At 53.0% G+C, this 16332-nt stretch overlaps 4 protein-coding genes across 4 annotated transcripts; 3 read left to right on the forward strand and 1 right to left on the reverse strand.

Moving 5' to 3' along the window:
* Positions 1-954: 954 nt before the first annotated feature.
* Positions 955-2770, forward strand: J4E78_010426 (uncharacterized protein; the record flags this gene model as incomplete). Its single annotated transcript, XM_049371004.1, has 4 exons — positions 955-958; positions 1096-1744; positions 1791-2127; positions 2171-2770. The coding sequence occupies 4 exons, from the start codon at positions 955-957 to the stop codon at positions 2768-2770; spliced, it is 1590 nt and encodes a 529-aa protein (XP_049217263.1).
* A 526-nt stretch (positions 2771-3296) lies between these two features.
* On the reverse strand, positions 3297-5450 carry J4E78_010427 (uncharacterized protein; the record flags this gene model as incomplete). The annotated part of the gene is made up of 1 exon (XM_049371005.1): positions 3297-5450. One exon carries the CDS (start codon positions 5448-5450, stop codon positions 3297-3299), a length of 2154 nt encoding a protein of 717 aa, XP_049217264.1.
* Positions 5451-6600: 1150 nt separating this feature from the next.
* Positions 6601-7955, forward strand: J4E78_010428 (uncharacterized protein; the record flags this gene model as incomplete). The annotated part of the gene is made up of 3 exons (XM_049371006.1): positions 6601-7103; positions 7156-7751; positions 7807-7955. The coding sequence occupies 3 exons, from the start codon at positions 6601-6603 to the stop codon at positions 7953-7955; spliced, it is 1248 nt and encodes a 415-aa protein (XP_049217265.1).
* Positions 7956-9153: 1198 nt separating this feature from the next.
* On the forward strand, positions 9154-10975 carry J4E78_010429 (uncharacterized protein; the record flags this gene model as incomplete). The annotated part of the gene is made up of 4 exons (XM_049371007.1): positions 9154-9160; positions 9260-9867; positions 9967-9988; positions 10041-10975. The coding sequence occupies 4 exons, from the start codon at positions 9154-9156 to the stop codon at positions 10973-10975; spliced, it is 1572 nt and encodes a 523-aa protein (XP_049217266.1).
* Between the last annotated feature and the right edge of the window lie 5357 nt (positions 10976-16332).

Below are 16332 nucleotides of genomic sequence, written 5' to 3' on the forward strand. Positions count from 1 at the left end.
CCAGGAACTGAGCTTCTGTCAGTTGGTTCAGCACGAAAAGTACGCAAGAATGGTAGTACAAGGGAAGAACACTACTGATCATGTGTTCAGAAGAACAGCCGGGCGGATTCGGTTGCAGAATCTAGCTCTTTTGCGTCCGCATATCTCGCAAGCCCGTTGTTCTCTTGGTGGCAAACCATTTTGCCCCCCACACCGTCTCTAGACGAGCGCGATGTTCCAGTTCTAGAAGTACCAAACACGGACAGCTTAGCCACATTACCTTTCTTTGAGGAGGATAGACTATATCAGCAGGGACTAACCTCTTTTCCGAAGCTAGAAGCGCTGGAAAGGGCTATTGTGAAATGCCAGCGGAACGGGGACGATCTGGCCGATACCTGTCGCCACTTACTCTCACTGAAACATTCGTTCGATTATCTCGAAGATGGTCAGTACAGGGTTTCTGCATTGGTTGCCTGCCTGGAGTCTCTAAAAAGGCCAGACCAGTCTGAAGATTCTAGCTATGATAGCAACCCAACTGTTAGGGCTACTCAATGGGACAATCGCGAGCCATGGAACACGTCTACCCGTTTGTTTGGCATACTGAGAAAAAGACTGCTCCCTTGCGCTTCACATTGGGCAATGCTACGGCTCAATGGCTTCGAAATTGAAGATGTGGAAAATCTTACGCCTTTCAAGGTGTATCTCTCAACTTGCGCTGCCACTGTTGCATCTTCCACATGGAAAGAATGCAGCTGCACCTCTGTTCCGAGGTGCGCCTCGTACGATTTTCTTGCTTGTGACTAGCTAACACGCATCTCAGAACCCACAGTAAAAAGGGTGCCTTCATTGCCGACCTGTGCGGCGCTTTACATTCCCATCGTAAAGACCAGTCGAAAACGCGGTTGCTAAATCTTCGCTTCGACAACGATCATCTTTGGAACGCAACAGCGATCGAGAAAGCTCAAACTCACGACAATGCGTATCCCAGAGTTTCGCTGAGCTCATTATTGGACAGTGGCCTCTTCCGGCCTTCACGCGACAAAGCTGGTTTCGAACAGGGTGACAAGGCCATTCTTGCACTATCACTAGCTCGGTGTTTTCTACACCTGTTCACAGGTCCGTGTATGCAACGAGCGTGGGATTCTGAGACCATCTATTTTCTTCAAAAGGACGACGAGGCGATGGTCGTGGACATACATTCCCCCTACATCAAATGCTCGCTTTCTGGATTCGTGTTGGAGCCCGACCTACGCAGTTGCCAGCTGATGGTGATTTCATTTGCCCGCGTGCTGGTCGAGATCGAGACCGGAAAGTCAATCGAAGCTGGCATTGCTGTGACAGCTGAGTCTGCAGACGAAATCGAAATTGCTCTGGGCGACAGCATATATGATCTTCGGAACAGATGGGGACTCAAACACTACGTTGCTGCCGTCAATGGATGCCTTTCTTTTAGCAGATCTTTACAGCAAGAACGCAAGAGAAGTCCCGCTAGAGACCTTTCGCATCTGATGGCCAAGGTATTGTACGAGCAGGTGGTTGTGCATCTTGAGAGCAACATGGGATTACTTCCAAATTTCCAGCAAGCACTTACTCCGAGGAACCTACCACTTCATCGGCGTATTGCCATCCCTGATCAGAATAAGAGAGACACTAGAACCGATAGCGATATATCAGATCGCATGGATGCCGAAAGTATTGTTCCCGACTCACCTATCGATGTCCTCATGGACGACTCAGAGGAAGTCGTAGCGCATGGAGATGACAAGTAAGAGACTCGGTTGTTTACCCCGCACATGACTAACAGGTTTCAGGAAAGCGACTATCGCGCGCACTTTCCTCTCCAATCTGGCAAAGTTCAACAAGAAGCACATTCCCCGAAGTCTTCCCAAAGCTTTCGTTAGAACCAGAGTATGCATCATAGATACTGGTTTGAACTTATCCGATGCTACTGTACGCGGCTTTAAGCGTAGGGTCGTACGTGGGCGCAGCTGGGTCGATGATAACCCCGAAGACTACGACGATAAATGTGGCCATGGCACTCACATAGCCCGCCTACTACTCACCACTTCGGTCCATGCAGAGATAATCATTGCCAAAGTCTCCACCGATAAGGAATTCCGCCCAGAGAGCATTCAGCATATCACATCCGTAAGTCATCAACGCCCAAGACGTAACCCGAGCTAACGAACAGCGGGCAATCCAATGGGCAATCGAGAACGACGCGGACATCATTTCGTTATCATTGGGTTTCCACAACGCGATTCCGGAAATACGAGATGTGCTCCACGAGGCTATTTCCCCCGAGGACGACGAGATTCCGCCCAGGATTGTGTTCGCTGCAGCGGGCAATTGGGGCCTCAATTACCCACGCGCCTTCCCGTCCAATGAGAAAGGGGTATTCTGCGTTCTTGCATCAGACGGGAATGGGTACAGTGAGAGCATCAATCCAGACGATAGCAACGAGAACGAGGACTCTTTCAGAACCTTGGGGGTTGCCATTGAATCGATGTGGCAAGGCAAAATCTTCCGTTTATCCGGCACTTCGTATGCCACGCCGATTGCTGTGGGAATGGCAGCGAATGTTCTTGACTTCGCTAAACTGAACATGAACATTAAAGGCGATCGCTGGCGTAAATTGAGGTCTTATACCGGCATGCGAGCAGTGCTTCGCCTGATGACACCTAAAGGCAACAACCAGTTGTACCTCTGCCCATGGCAGCTCGATGCAAGAGGGCTGAAGACTACCGCACAGATAGCGAAGGCGTTTAGGGAGGAGATCAACTTGGGTTAGCAAGGCAGCGACTCCCGCAAAGCGAATAACAAAGATGTATCGTGTGACTGTTGGGTACATCTACATAATCGTGCCCTAGAGAGTGATTTTGAGCATGGCGAGGTTGATTCGGAGGAGTTTGAGAGGGTGGAGGGGTTGGAGGTGGTCAATGGGGTTAAGTATGCGCTTTGGGTTGCGGCGTGAGTGCATCACCAAAGCAGAAGACACGAGAGGACATCTATCGGATGTTGGTATTGTGGCTGCTAATAGGCCAGTATAGGCATCTGCCCTAATGTCGTGTCGATGTAGTACACTGTAGTACATGAACATGCAGTTGCTCGAGCATATCGCAGTAAATGGGTATCAACAGTGATCCTCCATGCCCGCCGTCGTGAAAAGAAAGTTCGGCTATCGTCTCCACCATCGTATCCGAGTCCGCTGTATCATAACTTCTCTCGCCATAAAGGGCATATGCCATGTATCATCTTCGTACCATATCGTTCATAACGGACCACGTCTGTCGGTTTCATATGCGCCCAGTCGCTCTTCAGTCGATGACAACCATCACCTTCGCTTTCTTCTTCATCGGACCTTGGCGGTCATCTTGCACAACCTTGGTGTGCTCTCTGATCTCTTCGTCGATGTCATCCTCCTCAGTGTCATCCTCGTCATCTAGGTCAACGATGTGCGTGCGCTTTCGGGACGCGTGGCTTTCGCTTGCCATCGAGCTTCCGCTTTCGCTTGGTGCCTTCGCGCCGCTGGTGCGGAGTGGTAAAGCCGGCGCCATGAAGGTACGCAATCCCCTGCCGTCGAGTATGTCTTGACCTGTAGGCTTCGCATCTCCTTTGGCGATACCATCGAGTTGGCGGTACTTGCGGCGGAGATCTTTGACATCGCGGTCGAGGTCGTATCTAGACACATCGAGACCGTTGATGGTGTAGAGATTTAGAGCGTCGGCCCGGTCGTCTCCCCAGTACCAGGTGGCATCGGACTCCGCTGCTATGCGATTGTCGTGTTTGCGGGCAAAGGCACGTGCCTCGGTCACTGCGTGTCGTCCGACATCGAGTCCAGGAAGGTCTTCATGATCGGATTTAAGGAAGTATGCCATAGCGTCCCGCTCGTGTAGGCGGCCGAGGACGCGCGAGTAGGGGATGGCGAGCTCTTTGTCGGCCGGGTGTAGTGGATACCAGTCTGCATATTCGTTGGCCACTCGCGGGGCTTCGACATTATGCTCCGTTACCCACAGCTTGTTCGACCGCGAGCTGTCGCTAGTGTACGCTGACCCGTAGATCCATATCTCGGAATTGTACGGCCGCCCCTCGTCATAGTCGTTGTCCGACGCCTTGTCTAGGTTGGTCCATTTCAGTCGGATGGACTTGATGCTCATGACATCCGTGCAGCCAGACTGCCCAGATTGCTTGTTGGGAAGGAGTCGTACTGTGTCGCCCACGGCAAGCATCTCAGCGCCAACGTAGATGCCATGACAGTATATACTCGCGTTCGGCCACGACCCTCGAAAGCGATACTTGCCCATAAGAGATAGCGTCGACATCAGCGCGAGGGCGTTTTTAACAGTGTCATGCCATTCTTCCTGGGGGATACGGCGTAAAAGGTCCCTCCACATCATGAACGGGCTTGTCTGTCGCAACAAGACGTACTTGTGTCTCTTAGATAGCGACTTGTCCGACTCATTTGGATTTGGAATTGGTTCGACGCGTACACCAATGCTGGATACATTGCGCTCCTGAGTAGAGGCGACGAGTTCGGCGACCGTAGTACCGGTAGCCGGTTCAGTGACGAGGCCTGCCGCCCATTGTGGAGCACCGAGATGCTGCTTGCGTCGCTCATCGTACAGCTGAAGCTCGCCGGTGCTGTTGTCTCGAACCAATTCCACTGTGTCAGGCATGTTGCGTATGTACAGGACAATGTCTCCAGTTCGCGGAACCCATTGGTCTTGTGTCTTTATATCGATGAGGAACTTTGGAAGATGGTCTTGTTCCGCGCGCCAGTCTGGGCTCAGTGGCTCGAGGATGGGTTCGTCTACATCGCGATGCCGGCGAAGCTTATCGATGAGATTCCTGTAGACGTCGGGGGTGCCCTCACTGTCCACGTTCGTCGTGTCGAGACCCGGAGTTATCTTCTTTGGCCGACCTTTATGCTGTGGTGCCAGACTAGGCGGCAGTGCGACCGGCAGTTGTTTGGCGCTGTAAGCACTGGAAGGCCGGCTTTGCATGGGAATAGATGAATTGGATAACTTCCGTGAAGACGCCGCGCTGGAGCTGCGTACTTGCGAGCTGTTGGCTGAGGTCTTCGGAAGCACGCCAGCGCTTCCGCTGCAGAGCGTACATGGACACCCAATGCTGTTGCCGTTGTTGTTCATCAGATGCAGAAAATGTGGAAAGAATCTGTTCGGCGAGTCGAATGCTTTCTTTCCAGGATGGCCATACAGGTACTTGTCGAAATGGCTTGGTTTAGATGGTCGTGGACGATGCCAAAGGGTGTAACCAAAGGGCAGGTCTTCCAGGATGTATTGCACACCCGGCTTAGCTTCACCTCGACTCTCCATCCATTGCTGGCCGATCTTCTCGAGGTAAAGAGTCGGTGGATCAAGCTGGGTATGAGCTCCCGGAGGAGGGACATGGAGAGGATCGCCGTCGGAGCATCCGGGGACAAGGCGTACCTTAACTCGATTAGCGGTCATGCTGATGGGGATTGCCGAGTTGCTATACACCTTGAGCAGCTGCTAAGAACCAGGTAGTGGTCGCACGGAGAAAGCTGGAGTCAGTGCGTGCAGTGAGTTGATAAAGAATTTTCCGAGTGAAGTGCGCGCAGGTGTGCAAACGTCACAGTAGGCGAGAGCATGATTGAGGCAGTCGCGTTTGTGACGCGTCGGTGAAGCGCGCGGTGAGAGCGAGAGCGCGTGAGGAAAGCGCGTTCGACACTAGCGTCGCTCCTCATCAGACATCACAGCCTCGTAACAAACACCTACCCAGGTATCTTCTTCGGCGTGTGAAGTATCACCACTTGTAACTGCCACGGTGTATACACGCAAGCACGTGAAAGAAAGTCGAGTGAGGTGCAGCTCGAGGCTTGGCAGCAAAATCCCTCGGACCCGGATCCCTGGGCCGAATGCAGGAACAGGCTCCGATTTTAGCGACGTGCGTGCGACCCCTAATCACTCAGCAAAACAAACACCGCCCACGAAACAAGCTACCAACGGTACTATCAACAAACTTCACTCGTGCGACGTCACCTTGCAACGACTGCAAAGCATCGAGACCCGCGGAAGGCACTCTCTGTCTTTTCAACCCCAGATGTCAAGCACGCCATCATCCTGTCTGCATAAAAGCTCCCGCGAAGCTCTCATGATCTGCCCATGCATGGCGCACCCGTTCCCGACGCAGCACCGTGCGGCTCCACCGAGAACCAGCTCCATGAGTGATGGTCAGGAGAATGGGGTGACCCCCTAGCCTGTTGCAGTTTACTTCGATACTATAACGGTCGCTAGCGCGTGATATCGCGCAGGCCCCATACGCTCGAGGCCTGAGGAGGATCATGTCAACAAGATTCCGTCTCGTACAAGCTTTCGAGAGCTGTCATGGCTCAGGCGGGTGCGTCGCGCCTGACAGCCGTGGAGAGGGAGGCTCCTGTTATCTTCCTCTCACCTCCCTACCCCCATCGTCTTCGTCATCGGCATCCCTACGCTCCCAGGCTATAGCGCGCGATATAGCGGCAAGCCACCCGCAGAGCGATAGCCATTGCAGTCAGGAGAACTTGGACGCTTTCTTTTGACACACAGAACAGTAGCACACCGCGAGTCACAAGCAATATAGACCACAGCCTCCGATCCAATGAACTTCTATCGCTCCAAGCGCGCAAAGGCACACTACGAGATCGGTGACGACCGGCCGGCAAAGCGCATCTCGACGCCGGCTGGCCAGCGTCTCTCCGTAATCCTCGACGCCAAACGAGGCAAGTCGGCTTCGTCCAAGGCCGCCGAAATCAGCGTCACCACCGAAAGCACATTCTGCAACGACCCATCGCATCAGCATGTCGGGCCAGTACAACACCATAGGGTCGAGAAGAAGCCCGGCTTCATCCAATCGGTCTTGACGGGTGGCAGATTACTCACGCCAAGGGAAAGCAGCGAGGATATGCACAACGGGAGCAATCTCAGTGTCAGCGTGTGGAGTGACCGGGATGAGGAGAAGTTTGGACACGTACGGCAACGAAGACAGAGAGGATGTGCTGCCTGGGGATGGAAGAAGCTTGCCGTGGTCGCCGCCCTGATCATTGCGCTGATAGTGGCACTGGGCGTTGGACTCGCGATGGGACTGAAGAAGGACTCGAAGAGGTAGGCCAACTCTTTGCTAACATCGAGGGAATATGGGCTGACAATTACACAGCAGCGCACCCGCAGCGAACACAGGCGGCTCAACGACTCCAGCAGGCACCGATAGTAAGCCCGCCTCCAACTCCAACTCTCCCTCCACGACCGACGACGACCCCCCATCTGCAGTCGCCACCTCCACACCCTCCGCCGTCCCCTCAAACTTCCCTGTCGGAAGCTGGTCCTTCGTCCTCTTCCTCGACACCGTCACAACAGACTGCACCTCAGACGCAGACACGTGGACATGCCCGCCGAACACAAACTACTACGACGACCAACAGAAAGCTCTCACCATTCTCAATTGGGATATCAGCGGATCTGCAGGGTCTTGGAAGATTTCTTCGGGCAAACAGGACGACACATTCGACACGACGTTCCAGAACGAAGACCTCGAGTTGTTGGACGCCGGGAAGGACACGGAACGGTACCGGTTCCAGATCACGCGGTCCAAGACTGTGAACATGACCGGAAGCCTTGGAGGAAAGAGAGGCGACTTTGAGTGCGACTACGGTGCGACAAACATGCAGGGCATCTTATACACCAAGATGCAGCAAACGTACCCAGACGACACAATTGCAGTTGGAAAGGTCGCCAACAAGGCGTGGCCATACGGTAAGCACCGCTAGCAGCTCTCATCTCACGTACAACAACAACTAACTTGAAATAGCCGTCAAGATCGAACAAAGCGTAGCAGGTGGACAAGGAGTACCGGCTTGCACGAGCTCGTCAGGTGACGACGTCAGGCTCAAGCCTCAGATTGAGAGCACGTTATGTTCCTGTTTCTACAAGAACTTTACACCACCACCCAAGTCATAAACTCAATTCAAGTTTCTTTGTATATTGTTGTCGTCTAGCGTTTCCTTGCATCATCGCTCTACATTTACTTATCGAGCCAGGCGTATCTAGCATAGCGGATTTTACTCTACACTGAGGTAATGATAGTGGTTTTTCCTCAATCAGGTTCGAAGTGCCTTGTTGTGTCTTCTGCTAATTTGATAGCTGAATGTGTGAGCTAGAAGGATGCGACGCATGCATATACCCTCACCGGACCTCACTCTAACTTGCCAACACAATAGACGATCGCCACGTCAAAGACACCCATTGTTGCGCTGCACCGCAAAGATACCACAGTATCAGCTCTTGGTGTCTTTGTTCCTCCCGCGCAAAAACAATCGCAAACCTCCATCCGGCTGCACGCTCCCACAAACTGCCGGATGCGGTCGCGGCTTAACAAAGACAAAGCAACCACCATGGCCATACAACATACAAGAGCCGGTGAAGCAAGACGTCGCATTCATGCGACTGACCCTTCAGTAAAGCCATTTCACCATACTTGGCGACAGCGCACATCCTCACCCCACCAACGCAACCACCATCGCGCGCGATGTCCTTCCTCCACAACCTCTTCAGTTCGCCCGCTAAACATCCACCCACCAAGAAGCGCGATATAACAGACACGTCTACTTCGCGCTTGGGTGGGAAGGGTGAGAAGAGGAAGAGAGAAGCGTATGATCCGGAGGAATACCAGAATGCTGTTTATGCTGGTGCGGGGACGGTGGCGGTGAGTGGAGATGATGGATATGAGATGGATGAGGATGAGCTGGATGAGGAGGTAGCGGCAGCGTGCCAACTTCAAGACGAAGCTGAATTTGAAGCTGGGATTGATGTTGAAGACGAGGTTGAAGATGGCGACGAGGATGATGGAGATGACGATGCCCGGCCGTATGCGACTCCCAAATCCGTGCGCAAACTTTCTCGCGACTTGTACACTGCTCTGGAAGCGCGTAGTCCGTGTAGTAGGACTGGTAGGACAGAGACACACGATAAAATAAGGAAGACGCATGTTGGTACAAGCACGCATATAGCGATGTCACCGTCGCCGTCGCCATCAACATGCACAGGCAGCGAGACCGAGAACGAAGAAGACGAGATCCTCAATGAGATAGATTGGTCCAGCAGCGACGACGACCTGCAACTATCGTTTTCTCCCACCACTACGTCAGCCGGACCAGACATGACTAGTACTGGCGAGATCGAAGTAGACAGACTCAAACACACACCTGTTGGCAAACAACCTAGACCGCGGGCTGGGGCTGTTGGATCAAATACTACTACCACAGGGCCTACACCTGCCAAACCTTCACCTTCACCTCTACCCACCAAACCAAGCATCACACCATCACAACCATCACCACAATCAAAATCACAACCACCATCACCATCCCAACGCACCATGCCCCCACCCCTCATCGCCCATCCCCCCGGTTTCGAATATCCAGCAAACTGGCACGAAAAGACTCCGGAGGAGAGGTGGGAAACCCAACCCAACCTACGCGCCCGCGAACTCCTCTCTTCACCCCGCCTCATCCGCGCAGAACTAGCCTCAGAGCCAGACTACGCCTTCCGCGACGCCGAAATCCGCGACGGTTTATGGTCGCTCATGTCCTCTGTCGAAGATTTCTCCAAAAAGTACTTTCCGAATGGTGTACACGCTTCCCACACCACCAAGACCACAACCACTGCTGCGAACAGGGACGAGAACGGGAACGAGAACGGGGATGAGAACGGGGATGCCGATGGCGATGCGGATGTGTTCATAAAGAAAGAGTGGTTCTCGAGTTTAACACCAGAGACGGCGAAACTAATCAATTGCGTGGCGAGTGGAGGGCCGAGCGGACTATGGGGGTGGCACAACCTTTTTGTCAACAAAGAGAAGATGCAGGCGCTGGTTTGTGCGATGATTGGAAATGTGTTAAGTGAGCAGGTTTTGCAGCATGGGTTTTTTGGGGGAGGGGAGGAGGGGGTTGGGGCTGTTGCGGCGGTACAGAGAAAGTTCAAGGACTCCGATGGTGAGTTTGGGTGAAGTGGAGGGGATGAAAGACTCCGAACTGACAACCATAGGTTTCACCCGCAACGCCGCCTACGCATCCACCATCCTCACCCACCTCCCCACACCCACATCCCTCCCAGCAAACTTCAACGCGCACGTCAACACCATCATCGGAGCACTATGGATACACCTCTCGCCCCTCCTCTCACTAGTTTGCCAACCTACGTACCCCGCCTCCACCCCACTCCCGATCCCCGCTCCTTCACTCAAAACCGTCTTCGATGACCTCCGCCGCCTCACCGTTTCCGCAGGCATCCTCTCCCTGCACATGCACCTCGACCCACACACAGCATATCACCACGTCCCGCTCTTCAAAGAAGACAACTATGATTCTTCGGTTATGGAGTGTTGGAACGACGGGCCTATGAGGCAGCAGAATATGCGGAATAAGTACGAAGACGTCGACAAGGATGAGCAGGAGCGGCGTGATGCGTTGAGTGAGACTGAGAAGAAGCGTGCGAGGGGCGATACGGCGTTGACGCAGATCCTATGTTTCAACGGGGTGACTGCGTATCGGAAAGGTGGGTGGGAGGTTGGTTCGTCTACCGCTAACAATCCCGTCTACGAGAAAGGAGAGTACAAGAATATGGGTGTGAGAGTGCGTGTACTCACACAAGGCTTGGTGTATTGTCGTTGGGGACGGGCGCTCAGTTCGCAAAAGTCTGCTTCGATGGATAATGAAACCGGGAAGAAGATACATGGGGATGCGTGGAGAGAGGGTGGGTTCATGCAGTTTACGGATGTGGAGGGCGTGTTTGATTGGCTGGGCAAGGAGAGGAAGGAGAAGGCGGAAGCTAGGAAGGCTGTTCTGGAGAAGATGGCTGGGAGGGCGGGTGCTGGTGCTGCTGCTGAGAAGACGGTGTTGCAGGATGAAGGGACCAAGAAGAAGGGGAAGGGGAAGAGGAAGCCGCGTGGGGAGGTTGAGGACGCTGATCCGGATCGTTAAGTTGAGCTAGGTAGCGTTCAGTATGAAAATCATGACTGTGTTAGACGTCTCTTTTGACTATCTTTATTGCTGGTTTGTTTAGTATGTGATGTTCGCATTGCTGCGGTTCACTCTTGCTTTTCAGACAGCCTTGTGTCTGTTGTCGCACACCGATGCCTTCAGCCTTGCCAATCCGGTTGGTGCGTTTAACCGGAGTGACCACCAATCGCAGCCAACGCGACCAGCCACAAAAGCATGATGATGTCGATCACCTACTTTGGTTGCAGGGGCAGCGCACCAGTGAGATTGCACACAAATTAAGCTGCTGCCTTGGGCTTTTGGCGTGTGAACCCCGCCCACAACATCTTCAACACGCAATACTCACCAGCGATGACTAGCTGATCTTCGCCCATCATACTTCAGAGCGATGAATTGGTCCAAAGACCTCCGCTCAGCAGGAGTCGTCATATACAAGGCTGAGAGAGATGTTCCATACAAGGAAGACAGATCAAAAGGTCCCCCCTCCACTGGGGGATACGGAACCGTTTCTCGAGCTACCCGTTCTTCGGGGATTCCGCTTATCGGCGAGCAGCAAGTTTACGCGAGCAAGCGAATTGAAATCAAGTCCCCCGAACACCAAAAAGAGATTGCTCAGGAAATCAAGTTCCTGCGACAATGTCAGCATCGGAACATTGTTCAGCTCGAGGAGGCGTACATCATCAATCATCCGAATTGGGCGCACAACGTCTATCTCGTGACGAAGCCATGGGCGCAGTTGTCATTTCAACAGTTTATCGAGAGAATTTCTACGAATGGCGGTAGATCGGACTTGTCCTGGTTCGTACCCGGGACATTGGACCCTTGGCCAAGTATCGTGCGACAGTGCTTGAGTGGCCTCGCGTACCTTCATAGCGAGCACCCCGGGTTTGGCCCTATCCGGCACAAGGATATCAAGCCCGACAACATCGTCCTTCATTCCGAGTTTGAGAGGTCTGGGGAGCTAAAGGTTCGTGCTATCATTATCGATTTCGGAATCAGCAAGGAGCATATCCACGGCGCTACAACAGCAAACAAGGGAACATACCAGTACCTTGCACCAGAGCAGATCACGAATGAAGATCCGAAAGCCAAGAGCAGAAACCCGACCCTGGCCTCTGATGTCTTCTCTCTGGGTTGTTGTTTTGCCTTGGTAGAAGGCATTCTTAGACCCTGGCCAAAGCTCCTGGATGTGTACAACGCAGCGATGGGTCTTGATAGCTGCCAATTCGCGAACAATGTCACGCTCATCAATGACATACTTCAAATTCAAGATACGGCATCTGCTGATTCCGATAGTCCGGCCTTGGGTTTCTTCTGCACTCAGTTTAGAGAATTGGTTCGGGATATGCTTAAAAAGGAGCCTGTCTTTCGCCCTTCGGCATCGCGAGCACTCGACAGCTTCAATGAAATCGACTCCAATCTCGCCCGCTTTCTTGATAACCCTACTCTTGAACTTTGTATAACCCTACGAGGAAAGAAAACGCGGCTAGTTGAAATCGGCTTGTCAGAGGTGAAATCAGACGGACACTTGGTCGAAGAACTCGACCGTCGATATACAGATGTCGCTATCAGCCATCGTGGAAGGATCGCATCCCGGTTATACAGAGTCTCTGCTGTACGATGCGTTACATTCACCCTACATGACCCAGACTATCCCACTGTCCAAATCGACGAGCTTTTACCACCGAGTTCTGGTTCCCTGAAATATTGTTGGTCCTTCACTTACTTGGCTCATTGCATGAACAGGAAAAATCGGAAATACTCTTGCGATCCGGGTCTGTATCAAGAAACAAGCGTGCGCGACCGAGTTCCCAAAAGGTTTGGCCAGAGTTCTATGAGTCGGCTGACTGATACCCAAAAATTGGTTCACGACTGGGGTTTAGAGATTGTAGAGGACGTGGTCTGGGAGTATCCTATCTTCCTCGCTCTTTTACTCTGGGTAATGTCTGGTTGTGTCATAACTGTTATCTGTACTATGAGGAAGAATGACTCACAATGGGCGAAAGTGTTTTGCTTCACTTGGACATATGGCCCTGTCTTACTAGGCCTCGTTTTCGCTTGGTACCCATATGGAATGTGGTCAGCTATTCCTTGCAGAAGAAGCCTTGAACTGCGCAGGGCTTAGCACCTAAACAAATCATGATGGATCATATATGATTTGAAACCCCCGATAGGAGACTTTGCGATCTTTGCACGGGCGTAATCTTCAGGCTGGGACCAATGGTGCTAGCACGACAAATAGCTACAGCAGGCCGTACCCGCATTCGGCACCCGCAGCGAGTACTCAACGAGACTGTGTAGTGATGAGATGCTGAAGAGATGAATTTTAGCAATGGTTTCGATATATGTCCATGATGAGAATGAGACTGAAAGATGTCGGCCGTTTCGAAGCTCCGATGGGCGGAATGTAATGCATCGATGCTGAGAAGATACCCCTATATTGAAACGAAGACATGTCCATATGACACACTCTCATCGCTGTTACGACATCGTTGCCAGGCAGTACTTCGGTCGTGATGGGTCTCTTGCGTGTATGGTTGTTCCACAGATAAGCATCTCCATTTCTCGTTGTTGACGGATCGAAGGGTAAGAGGTAATCGGGTCTTGTAATGAGCACACGTGTCTTCTGATGTCAAAAACCGTCCGTGACCATCAGGGTGAGCGAAAGAAGTCATGTACACAGCATTACTCACGAAGCCTGACGATATCGACGATCATCCAATACAAATGATTCACTTCCAACGTGCATCCCACCGGGTAAAGCAAGCCGGACCTGCCACATTACGCCTGAACGATCGTCGAGTACAAATTCCCATAGTATACCTTTTCGGAAGGTCAGTCCCTCTGGAATGTGATTGCGGTTCCGAGGAGCATCGACTGATGAGTGCTGCATCTTTCGTCACAAAAGCCAGGGTTTGGCGGGATGACATATGCCACGCCGCACACATGCGCGACAGTGACGCGCGGGCTCGCATATCAACACACTGGATGTAGTCATCCCGAAGTGCGGGAGGAAGCTATTACTAGCATATTGCCGATCAGGTAGATAAGGTCGGCCATGCTCGATCCCATCGCCTCTAACAACATCGTTCGCGGAGCAGTTCGCCAGCGTTAGGTCCAGCTGCCTAGAGGAACGATTCATCCTGTCGAGGTTGACGTCACAAGGCTGATCGTGCGCTCGTGTTGCCCATGGATGTAGGGCCGAAGATGATGTATTTGACCGAACACAACATCACAACGTCTCAGCTGTCCAGGGCCGGAATCCTTCGATTGCATAGTCGGAGAATCTAGAATCGGTATTCCGATGTCAATCCATGCTGCACATCTGTTCACGTCAACATTTGATCTCTGGCAGTTGCCGAATGTGCTCTGCGTGTATGGTAGCGGCCCGATAACGTGACCCAAGAAAGGACCGAGCCCGCGCTAGAGGTTCTAGCGTTGAAGCTTGAAATCATGCATGGCGCTGCAGGTGGAGGTGTGGAGATGGCGGATACAACGTATTAGACAGTGCAGTGTGGGTTCGAGACATCGTGTGAGGCGCCACAAGCGATCATGTTTCGGACAATTTCATGAAAATTGCGACTACCGAGTGGGATAAGTCATTATCCGTGTTGCTTGGTGTTGCATTGTCGACAACGTGACAGCGAGAGCTGAGCCTTTAAGCGAGGTGAATTAGACTACTGACGTTAGACGATAGTAGCACGGGTTGCTATGGTCTGCGATTCGTCCCCTGGGGTAGGCGTGCCTGACGCCAAAAGCAATGACGCGCATATTGTGAACATGATGAAGGGCCGTTTCTAACCACGTAGTGTCGCAACGTTGGACACTGATGGATCCGATTCCGGGAGCGTTTGGGGCGTTTGCGTGTGCCATGCGCTGGCTTCATGCCTGCGTGCTGGAGTCGTCACAGATGTTGGTACAGAACGTTCGCTTGATGTTCGGGTCAGTCTACGTCGGCGTACTTGGATACCAGAGTTACTTTTTACCCCGCAATTGGCATGACAGTGTTCTTGACTGGAGCTGTAGCCGTTGTAGCCGTTACCCCAGAGTGTCTTCCCATGGTACTGTGAACCGGCGGAAAAGGACCATGGTGGAGTTTGGACATTGATAAGATCGGAAGATGCAATACATCTGGAAGCAGCCTAGGAGATGATGCACTGTCGTGCGCTACCGGATAGCAGACGTTGTTATACCGGGTACGTCACGGCGGCAGTTGGCGGTGAAGGCTGCTAGCCAGGATTGGGGCTGGAGTCCTGATGCGATCTTGGGGCATCGTGAATCTGACGATGCGTCGCTCGCCACACTTACTGCAAGAGTTGTACCAAGATGCGCTCGTCTCGGGTCGGGAGCGACGATTCAGCTGACGGTACCGTGCGTGGCGGAAGAACGCTGGATTGGTGGCTGGCAACGAGAGCTGAGACGAGGTGCATCTCAGGGCTGGGGCCGTATGGCGATGGATGGGCAGAGTGAGTGACGTCGCCACCCAGCCGTGTGTCTGGCTCGCAAGTCGGAAGTTGCACCGGTTGTGCCTTCCGCCAATAGCGCTTGGCGGTGGTGCTGTACAAGCGACAGCGGGAGAGCCGCGCCCCAACGGATTCCGCCCTCGCCGAGGAGGCCAGTCAGCATAAGCATGACGAGTGCAGGCGCGTACCGTCGGTGATATTTCGAAGACGTCGTAATCCGCGGGACGACGTCTTTGGTACGTGTTTCGCTGGGGCGGTGATGAGGTGTCTGGAGTGACACAGCAAGTGGGATGAAATTGGGACTGGTGTAGGGCGGGATCCCTCATTGAGCACGACGTGGGAGAATGAGCTGCTGCAGGGTCCAATGAAACGAGCGCGCACGACGTGAAGCGAGCCGGGCGTGACGTTTGCAAGGATGGCTGGCCTTGGGTAGGGCAGACATAGTTGCGGTATGAGAAGACTCCGGTGCTCGGTGCCCGTCACGGGACAGGCTGCATGTTTCGAATATGCAACTGACAGAAGTTAGGAGTTGGAAATGAGGCTTGTGAGGCGGCCGTGGGGGTTGGGTGTGTGCTATCGTGTCGTGGTTGGTGGACGAGCACGACATTTCGGGTCGTCGGTAGCTTCAGCTATAGCAGTCAGGCAGCCCTGGAGTCAGGCAGTCCGTGATGCAGGCGGGTAAGCGACAGACTCGTTACCCCAGACAGGAAGACCATGGGGTAAAAAGCAACGCAAGACCTGCCGAGTATTGTCGCGGTGGTTAGTGATCACAGCGCTAGGTGCTAGAGGTGCAGTAACTTTGAGTTTGCGAGTAGACGATACTACATGTAGAGCATCAATAGGCAAAGGCATGTAGTCGTCCCAACAGCAGAGTAC

Source organism: Alternaria triticimaculans, assembly GCF_023758025.1.
Source record: "Alternaria triticimaculans strain BMP 0046 chromosome Unknown scaffold_32, whole genome shotgun sequence".
In the NCBI taxonomy this organism is placed as follows: domain Eukaryota; kingdom Fungi; phylum Ascomycota; class Dothideomycetes; order Pleosporales; family Pleosporaceae; genus Alternaria; species Alternaria triticimaculans.